This window comes from Drosophila innubila (genome assembly GCF_004354385.1).
Source record: "Drosophila innubila isolate TH190305 chromosome 3R unlocalized genomic scaffold, UK_Dinn_1.0 2_E_3R, whole genome shotgun sequence".
In the NCBI taxonomy this organism is placed as follows: domain Eukaryota; kingdom Metazoa; phylum Arthropoda; class Insecta; order Diptera; family Drosophilidae; genus Drosophila; species Drosophila innubila.
This window is the reverse complement of record NW_022995380.1, coordinates 24,754,574-24,771,544: the sequence shown is the minus strand read 5'-3', so window position 1 is coordinate 24,771,544 and position 16,971 is coordinate 24,754,574. Positions and strand designations below refer to the sequence as shown.

At 37.6% G+C, this 16,971-nt stretch overlaps 4 protein-coding genes across 9 annotated transcripts in view; 3 read left to right on the top strand and 1 right to left on the bottom strand.

Annotated features, from left to right (window-relative positions):
* Positions 1 to 27: 27 nt before the first annotated feature.
* LOC117789797 (golgin-45) lies at positions 28 to 1,648 on the top strand. The gene is made up of 2 exons (XM_034628930.1): positions 28 to 1,373; positions 1,432 to 1,648. Exons 1-2 carry the CDS (start codon positions 138 to 140, stop codon positions 1,567 to 1,569), a joined length of 1,374 nt encoding a protein of 457 aa, XP_034484821.1. The 5' UTR covers positions 28 to 137; the 3' UTR covers positions 1,570 to 1,648.
* On the bottom strand, positions 1,425 to 2,642 carry LOC117789798 (omega-amidase NIT2). Of its 2 annotated transcripts, none has more exons than XM_034628932.1 (2): positions 2,551 to 2,642; positions 1,425 to 2,475 (listed from the first exon to the last, which is right to left on the bottom strand). In XM_034628932.1, the coding sequence occupies exons 1-2, from the start codon at positions 2,567 to 2,569 to the stop codon at positions 1,649 to 1,651; spliced, it is 846 nt and encodes a 281-aa protein (XP_034484823.1). In that variant the 5' UTR covers positions 2,570 to 2,642; the 3' UTR covers positions 1,425 to 1,648. The 2 variants fall into 2 exon arrangements, with proteins under 2 accessions (XP_034484823.1, XP_034484822.1); XM_034628931.1 differs by having other exon boundaries at positions 1,425 to 2,478; positions 2,551 to 2,605.
* A 463-nt stretch (positions 2,643 to 3,105) lies between these two features.
* Positions 3,106 to 3,635, top strand: LOC117790303 (protein FMC1 homolog). The gene is made up of 2 exons (XM_034629712.1): positions 3,106 to 3,200; positions 3,259 to 3,635. Exon 2 carries the CDS (start codon positions 3,260 to 3,262, stop codon positions 3,566 to 3,568), a length of 309 nt encoding a protein of 102 aa, XP_034485603.1. The 5' UTR covers positions 3,106 to 3,200; position 3,259; the 3' UTR covers positions 3,569 to 3,635.
* Positions 3,636 to 7,306: 3,671 nt separating this feature from the next.
* LOC117789652 (tyrosine-protein kinase Fer) overlaps positions 7,307 to 16,971 on the top strand; it is a 30,979-nt gene continuing 21,314 nt past the window's right edge. The window contains exons 1-3 of one of the 5 annotated variants that reach the window (XM_034628724.1): positions 7,307 to 7,466; positions 8,916 to 9,206; positions 11,415 to 11,602. In XM_034628724.1, the coding sequence (XP_034484615.1) occupies positions 9,011 to 9,206; positions 11,415 to 11,602 (384 nt within the window). In that variant the 5' untranslated portion in view covers positions 7,307 to 7,466; positions 8,916 to 9,010. Of the gene's footprint in view, positions 7,537 to 8,045; positions 9,207 to 11,414; positions 11,603 to 16,971 lie in introns of those variants that run through there. The other 4 variants (XM_034628723.1, XM_034628722.1, XM_034628721.1 and 1 more) reach the window with 4 other exon arrangements.

Sequence of the window (16,971 nt, the reverse complement as noted above, 5' to 3'; positions counted from 1 at the left end):
CAGCTGACACAATTAACGAGCTGGCAGCTCTCTGCCTAGTATCTTGTTTTTGTTTTGTTGGCAAACACAAGTGGAAGAGAAAATTTTCAATTTACAGACAGATAAAAAGGTATTATCGGTCTCAAAACTGTCAAATCATGGATACAGATGCCTTAGTAGTTGATGCAGAGAAGACACATATTTGCCGCACCAGCGGAGACGGCATGGAGCAGACTGAAATATCGCCCACAACGAAAATAGAACAACAACAACAACAGACAACAGTCGGATTGCAAAATGTAAATAAAATAAAGCGACCGCAATTGTCGCGCAAGGACAGCACTGTAGTGCAAGAAGCGGCTATTGAGCGAAAGACATCGGTAAGCAGTTGCAGCTCATCCTCTCAGCCTTTACCCTTGCCTGGTCTACACACGCTCTACCGGCGGCCAGAAGTTGTCAGTCGGAGTTTGGCGCCCGCATTGCCAAAGGGGGAACTTGTACAGCTGAAGCCAAGGCTGGTTAACACCTCGGAACCTCTGCCGGAACACAAGAAGACCAAGCCACCGAAATTCGTGCCTTATGAACCATACCCGGGTGCCGTGAATCCCATGACACCTTCACAGCAAACGACAATGCATAAAGTTCAGCGAGTTAGCAAAAATAATTTGGATATTGCCGTTCTGGCGGATCAGGTATCCACGCTGCGAACCCAGGAAATGGATCTGGGCGACCCGAATACAAAGCACTCGGAAAATGCCGAAAGCAATAGCAACAGTGCCAGCACTGAGGAACTGCAGCGATTGAAGCAGGAGCTGAATAAAATGCGAGAGGAACGCGATCACTTTCAGGCGCAATACAAATTCCAGACGCAGGTCAATGGAGAGCTTAAAAGCCTGTTGGTGGCATCCGTTGGGGAGGATCTTCAGACGCGGGTCAATGTCCTTACGGAGGATAAGCTACAGTTGGCACGCGCCTTACTCGATACGGCCAACAATTTGACGACACACACCGAACAAATTGAATTCTTGGCTGGCCAATGCGAGGTGTGGCGATCCAAGTTTCTGGCTAGTAGTGTCATGGTCGAGGAGCTGGCGCGCTGGAAAGCCGATCTAACCCAGAAGAATCAAATGCTTACCGAATCTACCAAACAATTGTTGCATGCAACACATCAAATACGCGAAATCCAACTGGATATTCTGAAGCAATTAAAGTTCCTGGCCAAAATACGTTATCTGAATCTACCTGCCACGGATGTAATCAGCTTGAGTGCGGAGAACTTGAATATACTGCAGCGCATGGTGTTGCACTCAGGTGTAGGGATACCCGAGACGTCTCTCAAGCTGTCCAGCGCCACAACAAGTCCACTCTGTGAGGCAGAAAAATACGCCGTACAGGTACAGTACAGTATTCGTCTGTATATATAGACGCTATATCTTCTCTATATGTTTTTAGGCCCTGGAGTTCATTAGCCAACCACTTATGGCTACGGATGAAGCTATACGTGCACTCTTCGGACAGGTGCAAAGACCACATTACATGCCAGTAGCCGAATCAGAGACAATTGCTCCAAGTCAACGAGAGAATCAATAGCAATAATCAAATTTAATGCAATATTTAAAGTTAACAACCAACATACATAAATGCAATTGTAATAAATAGTTTTATATAATTACTTTTTCTCGGTGCTGTAAAGGTCGAGACGTCGTTGGCTAAACACTGGAATTTGCTGGCGCACCTGTTCAACCAGAGAGAAGTCAATGTCAGCGGCAACAATTTGTTCACTTTCGTCTGCTGCTTTGAGGACCTTAGCCCATGGGTCAACAACCATTGAATGACCGTACGCAACGTATTCTGCAGTGGTGTCCCGTGCTGGCGATGTGGTTACCACGAACAGCTGATTGTCATTGGCCCGTGCTCGCTGCAGGAGTTCCCAGTGCAAAGGACCCGTTGTCATATTGAAGGCAGCCGGATAGATGATCATCTCACAGCCATCGTTGCGATAGAGTCGTGCCATCTCCTCAAAACGAATGTCATAGCAAATGCCAATTCCAATCTTGTGGCCGTCAACATTAATAGTTGTAAAGTCATTGCCTGCGGATAGAGTCTCGGATTCCTTGAAGCGGATACCGCCCTTAACGTCAATATCAAAAAGATGCATTTTCCGATGCTTGGCTATCAAGTCTCCATTTGGACCCCACACAGTACAAGTGTTGTAGATGCTTTCATTCTCGCCCAACTCGGGGATCGTTCCGCCCACTATGTAGACCTGATGATCCAAAGCCGCTTTCGAGAGCTGTTGGCTGGTGTAACCACCCGGAATGCACTCGGCGTACTCGCGAAAGTACTTCGTGCCATAAGGACAATTAAAGCATTCCGGCAGCGTTATCAGTCGAGGCTCATGCTCTTTAACTGCCTCCTCAATTTTGCTTAACGCATTTGACACGTTTGCTGTTTTGTCCTTTGAACCCTTTAGCTGTAACAAAGCGAGTCGCATAACTGCTAAACAAAGTGTCAATAATTGGGAAATTAAAATAAGTTGGGAAATTAAAATAAGTTATGTGATCCACTTACTTTTACTGGCTTTGTTCATTTTGTTTACTCGCAGCTGTTATTAAACCGATAAACTTTTATTTACCTGTTGCGGTTTTGGGTTTGATAACAACTAAAACCGAGGGTTGCCCATCCGGTAAAAGTTTCCGATCTGGCTAGATTTTTTGTACTTAAAAAATCAAGTACATTTCCGAAAGTGGGTGTTTTTCATTTTTGTACTTAATTTCGTATTTTTTTTATTTCTAGAATTTTTTTAATTTGCTTAATATTTTGATATAATTTTTTTTTTTTTTTAGAATTAAATTAGATAACTTCAGTTCTCGACGGCTGACGAACTTCAAACCTTTTTTAAAATGTCAAGCTTAATTTTGTCTAATTTCTAAATTTTTATTTTCATCAAATTATTAATTTATTTCAACGCTATTGGCATTTTGAAATTTGCAACACCTAAATTTAAATTTGGCGCCAGCTTTTTTTTTAACTCAAAAAAGTTGGCAGGACTATAAGCAACATTACCAGTACTGCCAACTTGTTTTAAAGTCAGTCGCAGTTGTTTTAAAGGCGGTCGGCCGATATGACAAGTGACACGACCAATCGAATAATAACAACCACCTGGCAGCGCCACTCACAACAGCTGTTCAATTACAGTTTATTCGGCAATCACATAATCCGTAAATATTTGCATTTAATTTAAAAGTGTAGTTTTGTCAAATGTTTTAATCTCCACAGGATGTCTGGAACAAAAGTACTTCGATCCTTGCTGCACGAGCTGCGGCAAAGTGCTGCTGATCCCGGCGCTGTTAAAAACTCTCTGGCCGCCCGCTACATTATGGCACAGTACAAGAAATTCGAAACAACTGATCAACAATTGTGCAAAGCCCGCAACGAGGCCATCTTTCTGGGACAGACATATTTAACATATTTGAGCAGTCTGCGGAAATACAATGAGATTTACCAGGAGTACCATGGACGTGGCGAGCGCACGGTGAAGGAAACCGCGGACATGGTGGGCTTTAAATTGCCCACAGATCCCAAGTGAAAGTGATACTATCCATGTAGATCCAAGATTATGCTTAATAAATACGCAGATTTTCCTGCAAATATAATATTGTTTTTTTTTCTGGAATCTTACTGTGGTTGACTTACACAAAATATTAAATCCAATGGCAATTTACACAGAAGGGGCTCAACTTAAATTTATAGGTAATGTGAGTTATAACTAATTCTCTTGTGATGAATTAAAATGTCTTGCGGCTTTACAACTTTTAAAGATTATATAGCTTACATTAGTTTTAAGCCTGTTCAATAGTATTTAACATATAATATAAAATTCTATTGCTTTTCAACTGTAGATCAGTTCAATAGTTCCAATCTTTGCAAAGGGTCTTCTGATTTTGTCAGGAAATGGTTGTAATATTGACATATATAGATTTAATATATACGAGATGCAAAAAAAATCTGCAAAGGTTATTCAACCTAGACATAGATACTACTGTATTTCTCTTATTCTTAAATTTCTCTGAAGTATAAAATTGAACTAAAAGGCAACAAATTAACATTAATTAAAGTCAATTGACGAATCAATTGATGAATTGAATTTGCAAGCAGCAAAGCAAGTGGGTTGTTACTTTTCATTCTTTAATTATGCACAACTTTACGTTTCTTTGAATAAATAATATTTGCGGTTAAGTAATTTCAATGTATATATAATTATAAAATTATCTTTTTGCACTAGACTTCTCTAGTCTGAATGTTCAGCATTGGGAATTTATTGCTTACATAGAGACTTCCAGTTAATCCAACAAATAAAAATAGTTTCATGTAACAGTTTAACCCAGATTTTCCCCCTTGAGGTGGGGACTTTTCTAAGACCCCCGACATTGCGATTGCATAATCGTATTAGATTGATTCACCGAAGTTCTGAAATATTCATTCAATATTATAGTTGGTTATTTGGGACTAGTATTTAATCATTTTTATGAAGGTGCAACTGTCGTACATGTTCATGACAGTTAAGAGGTTATTGTTGTTAACTTGGTCTTTGTTGACATCGTCGCTGCACTTGTTGTGCTGGTGTTGTGTTTGTTGTTGCTAACACAATTGAAATTCTTACACACAACAAGAAATTGGTGTTGGTATTGTTGATGGGTCATCGGCTCGCCCGATAGCTTTGCATCTGAGTGGAATGCTAAGCAGCAAGGAGCTGTTGGCGTCTCTTTTGTTTGCAACGCGACAAGTGGCACCGATTCTCTACGACGCAACACAGAAGGTGTCAGTTATACGAGTACATACAAACTTGCTTCTACGAGTAAATGTGTTTACTTACATATTCATTTCACTTCTACATGAATTTAAAAATGTGCGTTATTAATTATTAACATATCGTTCATTTAAATGTACTTTTTATTTATTTGAACACTTGAGAGCTTGCCACAATTGGAATTTTAATAAATTTTTATTCGTTGTTACTATAACTAACTTATTTTTCCATGAAGAATTTAAGCAACTACGTTTAGAAGTAAATGGCATAAAAGTTCACAATGATTTAAACTCCTCTTATAAATTTATTAACGTAAAGTATATCGTTTGGCAAGAGTAAACTATTCATTAGTTTAAATCAAGGAATTAAACCGAAACTAATAAAGGTTATAATAATTAACATCGAATAAATATCTAGATTCAGAGCCTCTGACCTAGCAACTTTACAAGTCAAAAAATTAGTCAATTTTGACATGATCTTTCACATAAAAATGAAAGGCCTCAGAATCAAGTTAAAAGTGTTGTTTTATACTATTAACGATATAAGGAATTGATAAAAAGTAAAAACTTGAGATTTAAAATTTTGAATTTTCAAAATTTCAAAGGGGGGACCCTTGCCATCGTCATAGAACCATGGCTTCGATAGTCCAAAAATAATCAAATTTTTGAACTGAACAAAATTTGTATACAGAATGAATAAAGAGGCCAAACCATGATCAAAACGACAATCCGCTTGAAAATTGATTCAGTTTTGTCAAAGTTATGACAGTTTAAAGTTGCGGAAACGGGTATGATTCCGGTGCCAAAAATTAAACGGTTAGTTTCGGTTAAAGGTTCCGGTACCGTTGCGATATTATTCCCTGCTTTCAATCAAAAAGATTTTTCGAAACTTTAACGCCACATTGCTTATCTCATAATTTATGAGAGGAAAGAAAACAATCGGCTAAAATTAGCTGTTGAATCTTTTTGTGTTCGAGCAAGTAGAATATGCACTGAGTAACTACACGAGAATGTGGGACACTGTGAATTTTCGAGAAGCAGGATAGTTGAAGGTTCATCGCATGATATCTAAAGAGCTGCAAAGCCATCACATCCCACAAATGCGGCCATAAAGTGACGGATGACGGAGTGTCGGGGTGTCGCCGGCCAGATAAATAGTTTATGATGCTGAAGCGTATTTTGTGCCTGGGTCCACCTAAAATAAACACACCGTGCCTTGGCCCGGCGCATAGACAACGGCAAACATCCTAAAACCCAGAAGAAAGCAAACACAACGATGAATGGCAAGCAGAACAATGAATATAGCCAGACGAGGTCCGAGATTCGAGTGAGTTAAATGGGCAACAGGCTGCCTGTCTGGTCTGGGCCATTTGCCGGCAATGCAATCGAAGGCAATCGTTAGGGGTTTGTCCTGCGTCCTTTACAACGGCACCATTAATTTTCCACACTCCCAATCAATGTTGCCTGCAATTTCAATATGCATTATTGGAATGGGACAAGCTCTGGACAACATTTCAAACATTTACATTACGCAGTCTAGAGTCCCTTGCCCTGAACCACAGGAACAACAAAGAACGTCAGCAAGGTTTCTGCGATGTTCGCTTTTCCATTTATTAATGAATTTATTGCCCGAATGCATTTGATGCTCGTATGCAATTCCTTTGCCATAACATTTGACTACAGAGCTAGCATAGATGTTATAAAGGGCGGTTTGTATTGTTTAACCAAGGGTTGCTCAGCCCTTGGCATTGTTTATAGTCTTTTTTGGTCGCATATCAGGTGATTTTATTCCTCTGATGCTATATAAGTGTGTATGAGACTTGTGTTTGTGCAGGTGTAAAAAGGGAAATGGAAGAGCGTCATAGATTTGAAAATTGATATAGCCAACATTTGATTACTAAAAGAATATTTCATATGAATAACAACAGTTTACAATCATTTAATTTTTCAGAGCTGAGATTTTAATGTAAAATAAAGAGTATTGCTAACCATTGTTAATATAAACCAGATTTAAAGCTATTGTTTTTGATATGAATATAGACTATGTGATTCGTTTGATAATGTCTCACAAAAACAGCTGTTTTAGAAATTCCTGAAATCAAAATGATTTTACTCTTTCAATTTCTATTTTCTTACAATTTTTAACACTATAAATTGTTTTTTAAATAGGTTTCTAACACTTTGAAGAACTCTACTTAGGGAAATGGAAGTATTATTATTTTCCATTCCCTAAAAAGAGTCAAAAATAAAATTATAAAAATGTATTTAAATATATGTATAGTACTTTCTCCGAAAGATTTTATTAAAAATAAATATTTTTAAAATAATATTACATATAATTTTCCACATCTTACAGGTGTTGTCAATTCTATGCACAATTTGTTTGTTGGGTTACGTTCAACCGGTTTGCTTGTGCTCTCTCAATTCGCTCACGTTGCTCATTCGCCGCATCGTCGCCAGCGGCGAAGCCTCTTTATACGCCGTTGTTTTCGTCGTGCTTGTCGCCCGGCGCTCAGTTCGCGCTGAGCATTCGAAGCAAACGGTTCGGTTCGGTACGGGTTGTATTCGATAATAAATTCTGATATTTGTGCGGAACGCGTCTCTAGTACTAAAGAGTTGGCTCTGTGAATTGGCCATGTGACGGTCAAGCATCTTACGCTACGGAACTTGTCCCCATGGTAAACGTGCGGCGGGTAGTCAACAGTTTGATAAATGCAATTAAATAGAATGATCTGTTAAACAAGTATACATAATATAGTGATAAGAAAATTACAAAGGTTTTCGCGTTGATAACTTGAATTGCAAGTGACAACTCCACCCATAAAATGTGTTAATAAAATGTAAAATAAATTTTATTTAATCTTAAACAATTTGCAAGTGGATGTGCATAAGATTTATGATATATAGTACTCTATAACGGTGCTTTTGTTATTCACGTTCTGGTTCTTTGGTGCTCTTCTTGAATGTTTCTCTTCTCCTTCTCCTTCTGCTTCTCCTTGTTGTTGTTCTTGTTGTTACTCTGTAAGTGCAGATGCGCCCCATCGCAGTTAATGTTGCTGTTGTTGTTGATGTTGCTGTTGGTTGTGCCTGCGGCGGTGGCAGCAACTGCAACTGCGACTGCGGCTGCGGCTGTCTAACCCGTTTATGTTTTAGTTGACTTGGTAACTCCAATATAGAGGAACAACAACACGCATAGGCAAACAGCACAGCACAAGACAACACATCAAACTTTTGTAGTGGCGCGGCAAGCGCAGTCTGGCGTAGTATCAGCGCCAGTACCAGTATCTTTGTATCCGTAAGATACACGTACTTGCACCGCACTCTACACTGTCGCTTCTGCTGCTGCTGCTGCTGCCGCTGACGTCGCGTCGTTTCCTTATTGACTGCCTCGCAAGTCAACGCGACTCGGCCAATGTTTATTTTTGTTTGCTCGCCAGAAAGCGGGAAAAACAAGTTTAGCTCTACGCTGTACACTGTGCAACGTAAAGATCAACAACTGCGTCGCAATTTGGAAAAATCTGAAGAAAAGTTCAATTGAGCCGAACAAAGTAATTTAGAAACACCATGAAACTTAAAATAAAGCACTAATTTTAAATGTCATTTAATTATGCAAATTTATAGCCCCAGCCCATATAAAAATACAGCGCTAATTAGGGGCAAGTGTAAAAAATGAATTTGCATTTTTTTTGGAAGCCGGCAGCCTCCTTAATGATGTCGTTAATCAAAAGTCGTCTCGTGTATTTAGCAAAAGTCGCGGAAAGTGCAAAATATGTTGAACATACATACAACAGCAACGAGAGCGACAACAACAGCAACAATTGCATGTGAAAGTTTATTTTGGCAGCGAGCGTATTTAAATGTATTTCAAAGTGTGTGACAAAAATAATGAATGCGGCTAAAAGAGCGCCAGAGTCCGATCCAAAAGACAAAGTGTCAAAAAAGAGAGTGGAAATAACCCGCACATGTTTATAGCCATAAATATTGGCATGCAACAAGTGTTTGCCATATGTCTGCGCTTTTTTTCTGCTGTGTGTGCTCTGTGCTGTGTTGTGTGTGTGCGTGTGCGTGTGTGTGTGTGTGTTGCGCAATTTTCTTAAGTGAAGTTTTCACTAATGTTTCATTTTTAGCCCATATGCAATTGTGACTCATTGGCAGAAATACCAAAAAAAAAAAAAAACAATAATAAATTTCGATCATATCGAAAAGAATTCACACAGCCAAAATGGGCTTCTCAACGGCCCTACAAAGCCGGGCAGCCCACGAAGCGTTGATCGTGCGCCAAGATGCGGAACTGCGTCTCATGGAGACCATGAAACGATCCATTCAATTGAAAGCCAAATGCGACAAGGAATACGCTATCAGTTTGGCAGCCGTCGCTCAACAGGGACTGAAAATAGATCGGGCTGATGAAATGCATGGTAAGCTTCTTCCTTCCCTGATATCATAAACTGTGTAAAGGGTATAACAAGTTAGGTCAATATTTGAATCGGACAGAAAAAGTTGTGGCAGATCCAATAAAGTTCCACAGAAAGTTGGTAACATCTAAAAACGCCTAATTTTCCAAGATTTTGGTATATGTGCAGATCAAGTTGGTTTTAAATTCCCAATCCCTAGAATTTCACTTTCATAAAAGCTTTCCTGTATACCAAAGTACGTGTGCTTGATTAGATTTCTATCAATTTAATTGGGCCGCGATACCCACGAGGGTATAACGAGTTCTCTGGCCTGCTATAAAGAAACAATCCAAGGTATTTTTATAAACTTGAACGCTGATAAGCTTTTTTATGCAGACTGCGACAAGAATTCCATATAGATATCACCAAACCATATTATAATAAAGAAAAGAACACAAGAACAATTCAATTGCGTTCTTCTTAAAACTTTAATTTTTCAAAGTTGTTTATTACTCATAATTTTATCTTTCTTATTAGTATTTTAAATTTCATATTAATATTTGTAGTTTAAATTTTACAAACAAATTAAAGCAAGAATTTTGAACTTATATACCTTAAATTTTTAGAATTGAACTTGGTCAAAACCATTTGTAAAATGCGTCAGACATTATAAACAATTGTTTAGTGCACAGACATTTTTATTGTTGCGGAAAAGTTGGATTTATTTTTTCTGATTAGAGTTAATATATATATATAGACTGATAGATATGCCAGTAATTTCCTACGTCATACCAAGTGAAGATTGCGGAATTTTCGCTGAGCTGTCTGGTGTCTGGACACAACACTTTTGCATTACTCACATCAGTGTGTGGAGTCCGCTTGGAAATGCCTGGACTTGACCGTAGGACGGAGTATTGGCATTAGTCACAAGAGTGGACTGTTGATAAGCCGGCAAGTGATGCGCCAAAAAGCTTTCACTTTCACTGATTGGCCACGGGCCAGAGGCAACTGTCAGGGTCCACACTGGCGACGCCGACTGGTCGGTCACTCAACTTATGGTCAGCCCAAAGTGCAACGACAGCGACAGCGACACCATCTAATGTCAGATAAATAATTCTTGTGAATTTGACAGTTTGCAGCATAGGTTTTTAGCAAAAGCCGCCTACAACAATCGCGTGACTTGATCACATTTCAATTTCAACTTGGACGCATGAGGATTCTTACAAACGATTTAAGATAATGACCAGGCGGGCTCAGCATGTGTGTGGTATCTATGGTAACCCAAGAGTCTAGATACAAACTTTTACTATACTTATATATAGTAAGTACATGTGTCTGTTGCTAATTGTGCTGGCAAAGCGTTCTGACGTGTGTCTGTGTAGACGAGTATCTTGAAGATACAGCCTTACAACATGCCATCTAAGCTCATCAAACTGTCGACAAAGTGCAGCTGCCTCTTGCTCGTCCTCTTCCTCTTCCCGCACTCCTTCTTCAGCACAATCAAGCCTTCACACAAACATAAATACTTACATAAACACAGACGTAAATAAATAATTGCTATAATTTTCAGTGTCAGTTCGGTTTCAGTTGCTTTCGTACGCTACTGAACCGCAAATGTATCTGTTGGATGCGAACACGAAATCTGTGCACAATTTAAGGCAAATTCTTGACTGCATTTCAGTCTGTTAGCTTGATAGTTCCAGAAACTGCAAACTGCTGCCTGCAAATTATTTTATTTACGTGTATTTGTAAATACGTTTTCAACGATTTTGGTGGCCTGTTTAAAGTGGCTTTTCACCTTGACCATGAACTTGCCACTTGACTGAGATAAATGAAGCGGCAACAAAACAAATTTCAACTAATTTTAAGCGATTCAAAACTTGGCGAAGCAAAACACATTTCGGCGCTATCTACAAGCCAGAGATTAATTGAGTAGGCAATTAGCTTAGCTTGGCTATTATCGAATTACTTATATAATAATATTTTAGCTGCATTGTATTTACTTACTTATTATGCAAAACTAAACAATTTCGGACTGTATGAATCACTTAAAGTGAATGTTTTTCTCAGTTACGAAATGCACTTATATGGCCAAGGTTCGCATCGGAGACATTTGATCGCTTATGAGTCACAAGACAAATATTTCTCAGTCTAAGAAAAATTGTAAATAAAAGAAAAATAAAAGTTTTCAATTTCAAATAATTGATTGATTTCATTTTCATCTGATTTTAGGCAGCCTCATCACAAAATCCTGGCGATCCTACATGGATGAGCTGGATCAACAGGCCAAACAGTTCAAAATAAATGCCGAACAACTTGAGGTTGTTTGCGACAAGTTGGCACATCTCTCACAGGACAAACGGAAGGCCAGAAAGGCTTATCAGGAGGAACATGCCAAAATTGCCGCACGTTTGAATCATGTAAGTACTCGAAAACTGATCATTTATAATTTCAATGGATCGAATTCTTGCTCTATAAGTATATCTGTGCACTACAAATTGTGTGGCTGACAATCAACGGAAAATTTCAGTTGAAATTCATTCGATATGCCATAAACTCTTAGGTTCAGAAATGTTAGTAATATAAAGATGAAGTTTACGGCAATTAAAGTTCAAAGAGACACACCATTTGGTATTTTGTAGCTTATTGATGTTGTCCTTTGTTGTATTTAAAATTTATTTCTAATTAATATAAACACAATAAGTATGAACTCCGTATGGTGTGTAACGAGAGGTTGATATCTAAGCAGCTTAAAGAGCTGTAAGCACTTGAGTAGGAAGAGAAGAACATCGAATGCTTCTGTTATGCCACAATAAAGTGAATGGAACAAAAAGAAGTGTTGATTTATGATCATTGCGGCAACAAGTTTATTAACCCAACGGCGCAAAACATTGAGGCATAGACCAACATGGACAACAGTAGCCCTAGAAATTTCCATATTTGCTCGGGCAATACGGTATTAGCATTTCGTATTTAAATAAACAAAAGGAACAGCAAAGTTGACAAATGTTGCTAAACATAATAAAAATGGCCGCCAAAATGTCTATTGCCAATGGATGACCCAGTAATATGGTTATTTATGCTTTCCCCGATAAACTGCAAATATTTACTTCGCGCCTTTCTGTGGCCTTTATCAGAGACACACAAGTTCTCAAATTCGAAATATTGTACAAACAAATATTTATGGCATTGAGTTTATTTATACATATATGTACATTTATGTACACATTATCAATATCGAAATACCTTCAGGTTGGTTGTATGCGACAAGAAAATAATCTATTAAATCGATTTAGTTTTAAAGCGTTATAATAAACCAAAAGCATACAAATTATTATTTTTCTTTGAGCGTATCTTTTGTATTTTCTAATGTAAAGAATGACATTTATTTTTATTTTATCACATCAAAAATTTTAGTTAGTGTTAAATTTATTGAGTCGAAATATGAAGTCCTCACTTCCAACTTTGTGCTAAAATGTTTAAAATAAATTTCTATTGATATTTTGTTCAATTATAATGATTACAGGCTGTTGTTGATGCTACTCATATTAACCCTCTTAAGTAATCATTGAAAAAACTACATTTCTACATAATCTACGACATGTTCTTCCAGTACATTCGAAACTCAGTCAATTGACAATTTATAGAAAAAACCAAGCTACAGCAGTCGCAAAAAGAAGCGAAAAGAAATTCCGAACAAAAAGTCTTCAAGTGGCACATGATTTTATTCTTGAAGCAGAAAGTTTCCCGGTCCCTCAACTTGACTTTTTTATGCACTGGACTTTGACTCTTAATATTTGCGAAATAGCACAACAAGTACAATAAATATAACTAATTGAATTGTTGTTGAAAGCGGGAAAACCGAGAGACAAATTGACGAGAAATTATTATTCTTGTTGACTTAATCTGTTGATTGAAATGAGAACTAGTCGGTTATGAATAAATGGATAATACACGAACATACGTAGGAAAATAGTAAGAACTTAAGTTTTTAAATTCTATAAGCATTAAGTCAAAAAGTAGTCTATATGGACATGTCTGAAGTAGCCTGAACACACATTCAAGGAATTATAAATAGTTTAAAAAGCTATATTTAATAATAACCTATAAAATTTAATTATACACTATTCTGAGTACTTAGTACTTAACTAATGAAGTATAGTTTTTTAACATGGTACTATAAAGATAAGCAGACTCTATAAAAAGTCATATTACTTATCAAATTATAGCCTACTTTCATCATAAAGGTTCTGGCCACGTTCTGAGGAGTGAAATAATTGTTGATAAATTGCATTTCAAGTTTTGAGGAACTTTAACCCCTATATATAGAGGACTCGCTTATCAGAGGGCATTGAGAAAACATTAGACCAACTGGCGTTGACACGATTATTAATCGACAACACTTAAGGGCGCCCGCCCACATGGCATGGCTAATGGATGTGAAATTGGTAGAATGTATCTTGTATCTGTTAGTTTGTCAAATACTTAGGTTGCACTCATCCCCACATTTCTAACAACAAAACGAGCAAGATGCATTAGAGCTCTATAGACTGCGACTGGGATTTGACTTCCGGGTGGGTTTCCACCGGTTTTCCATTAGGTTTCCATACACATGTCAGCTTTGCTGGGGCTTCGCATATTTATTGATAGACCGCAGAAAGCAAACTAAAATGCGCGGCCAGCACAAAGTTCTAAGGCTGAGATACATTTCCATTCGTCGCGTACTCATATTAATTACAATTGTAGGTTCAATTGAAGTATCTTTATATACAACAACAGGGCCAGCATCATCAAGAAACAACAACTGCTCGGGCATTCAGTGCCAGTGCCTTTGGTATGCCAGATAAGGCGATAAGATATAGCGAGCAAACAACAACAACAACGTCAATAAAAACAACTTCAGTTGGACGTGCGAATGCAGCAACGCCATTATTCTATAAGTTCGAGTATCTACATATCTACGAGTATCTTCAACTGCACATGACTGCAGCACCAGTCGAATGGCCACTTAAAGATACATATATGTACTTTTAGAATATCAGAGCAAAATACTTAGGGTATCATTGTGAAGCTACACTTCATTGAAATTCTTGTTTGTACTCATATACTATATATATACTATATACCATTAATGGGGAACGCCCGACGAGGGTTGCAAGTTGCCCATGATATTTAGATAACGGCGCCAAAGTTTTCTTTTTTTTTGTTCGAAAATTAAATGCCAACCCCCTTAAAATGTTTGGATCTGTTTATGGGGAGCAAGCAAGTCGAGCAGGCTCGTTTCCCCGTGCCCTCGTTCCACTCGATACTTGAATCAAAGGCGAATGACTATGCACTATGCACAAAGGCCCTTGGCGAGCCATTTAATTGAGCTGCTTTGACCTGTACCCAGAGTTCTCGAGTGCCCATAATTGGTGCACACTGTACAGGCAAAGTTATGCCGCAACATGACACCCACATTGCATACAGATACATACTTATTTATGCTCTACTGTCTCTGGGTTGCTTCATTTTTGGCAAAGCAATAGCAATGAAAATTTCGAGTTTTTTTAGATTGTTTTAATTTTCAATTTTCAAAATCTATACATCAGAAGTTAACCGACTTAAAATATTTGGAGAATAAGTTTGTTTTTAAAGGCAACTCAGAAAACTAATAGAGTGTCTGGACTTAAATGTATGCTATTTAAAGTTAAAATTGAAAATGATTTACTTTGTAAGTGTAGACTTTTGGGTAATTGCTGTCTCCCTATAAGTTGTAAAAGTATCTTGACATTGCGACAAAAGACAGCAACAAATGGAGCAACAGACACAGACACAGTCAGAGCCAAAGACAAGACACACACTGTTGCTTAAGCAACGGCAATTCATAGATACTTTTGTATCTGTCGCCTCTCGGCTAGTTATTGCCATAAGTTGCATGCATGTTAGTCGAGTGATTTTATCTTTATAACAGCTCCGACTGCAGTTGCAGCTGCCAACTCGCAGCGAGTGGCACGCAGCTTAAAAATTAGAGCTGATATTTGTTGACAACAAACATGTGGCTGTTCAATTTGTTGTTGTTGTTGTTGCTGCTGTTGCTGTTGTTTTTAGCCAAGTTTGTTGTGGGTCGCGTGCGACAAGAAAACAACAACTAGCCCCATAAATTGCCGCCGAAAAGCGAAATTTGTGGATACGAAGCGACGTCATGTCGTGCACCGTCCGCCCGTCGCCAAGGGTGGAAATACCCCAGCAACAATGTGGAGGACATTTCCGTGGGGGTTGCTCGCATAATTGCAATATAATGCCATGGATCCACACTGCTATCGGTGTCGATGAAGCATTGCCAGCCAGTTGGCAAGTTCCAGCAGCAATTGCCTCGTCTGCAACATTTGCAGTTGGGCAACTTTCATTTTGGTACTCTGTCTGTTTGTCTGTTTGCGGAACTATTAACTGCCAACCAAGTCAAACATGGCCTTATCGACAACGAGACGTCTACGTCATCGTCTGCATTCGGAGTCGGTGCCGGATTCACAGTCAAAGTTGAGCAAAATCGACACAACTGCAATTGCATTGTGTGCGAAATGCGTGTGTCTGTCAAAGCCAACGATGATAACGACTATAGCAAGAGGAGGATGATGATGATGATGATTACTTCCGTCATCCGGTAACCGGCAACCTTAAGCCGGGTTCACTGATATTTTCAACCTGATACCACTTTTTACTAACTTCACTTAAGCTACAAAATGCAATCAGCTCTGTCAAAACTATAAACTGTCGAGTTAAAGTTGACGCCACTGGCCAAAAACTGTTTTACTATTATGGAACATTTCTGAAAATGACATATAAAATTTTTAACCTTTCGTTAGACGGTGAAAAAATGGTTTAATATATATTATAGCATCTCTAGTTAATTTAGTTTCAATTAATTTTCAAAGATATATAATAATATTGATTTGAATCGTGTTATACTGAAAAAAGAAAATTATATCCCAGTGTGATAACTTAATTTAAATCGATTTTCATATGGCTTATCATTTTTGTCATGAATTAATGTTTTTATAAATTTACAAGTAATTTTAGAAAAATAATAAATAGAAAATAAATAAATCATTTAAACGGTACAGTACATGTCAAAGTAGAGATAATAATTGCAGTAAATATGAAATCATAATCATATGTACATAAATTTTTTTTTTTTGATACTGTGCTGTTGATATAGCTTTTAATAAAGCTTTTTTTATATACCCTATATGTATATAACATTTTTGAAGGGTATATTAAAATAATGACTTTTTTTTTAAGGGGGTTTATTTATTGAATCAAAATTTAAAAAATTTTATAACAATATTTGTAACTGGTTTTCTAAAATAATGACTAATGTAACAGATTATAGATGTCTGGTTTTTAAAAATGATTGATTTTCAAATGTAAGTTTAAATCATATAATTTGATCATATAAGCCCTTTTTCCCTTGTTTTAAATTCTTGTGTTTTTTAATATGGAAATCCAATTTTTTTCTATTTTTAATTATTTTAATAATATTCAAGCAAATTGATTTTGAGTATAAGGTATTTTCTAGTCGTGCATTAACAGGTCGATTGTTTTTTTGTTTTTCATTTTCCAAAAATAAATTATAAGCAAATAGCATTAATTAGGTCTGTTGATCTCACATGCCTGATGTTGCCATTGTTATTGCTGTTGTTTATGGGAAAGGTGTGGTATGTTCCTCGAGTTATTTCTGTATACTGTGCAAATTATCTGAGCCTGCCCCTGGTTCTGCCTAGATCCACGCCCACGCTGCCATCCAATA

Coding starts and splice junctions, on each gene's coding strand:
- LOC117789797 (XM_034628930.1), top strand. CDS start 138: ATGGATACAGATGCCTTAGTAGTTGATGCAGAGAAGACACATATTTGC. Junction 1,374..1,431: donor CAGAAAAATACGCCGTACAG/GTACAGTACAGT, acceptor ATATGTTTTTAG/GCCCTGGAGTTCATTAGCCA.
- LOC117790303 (XM_034629712.1), top strand. CDS start 3,260: ATGTCTGGAACAAAAGTACTTCGATCCTTGCTGCACGAGCTGCGGCAA.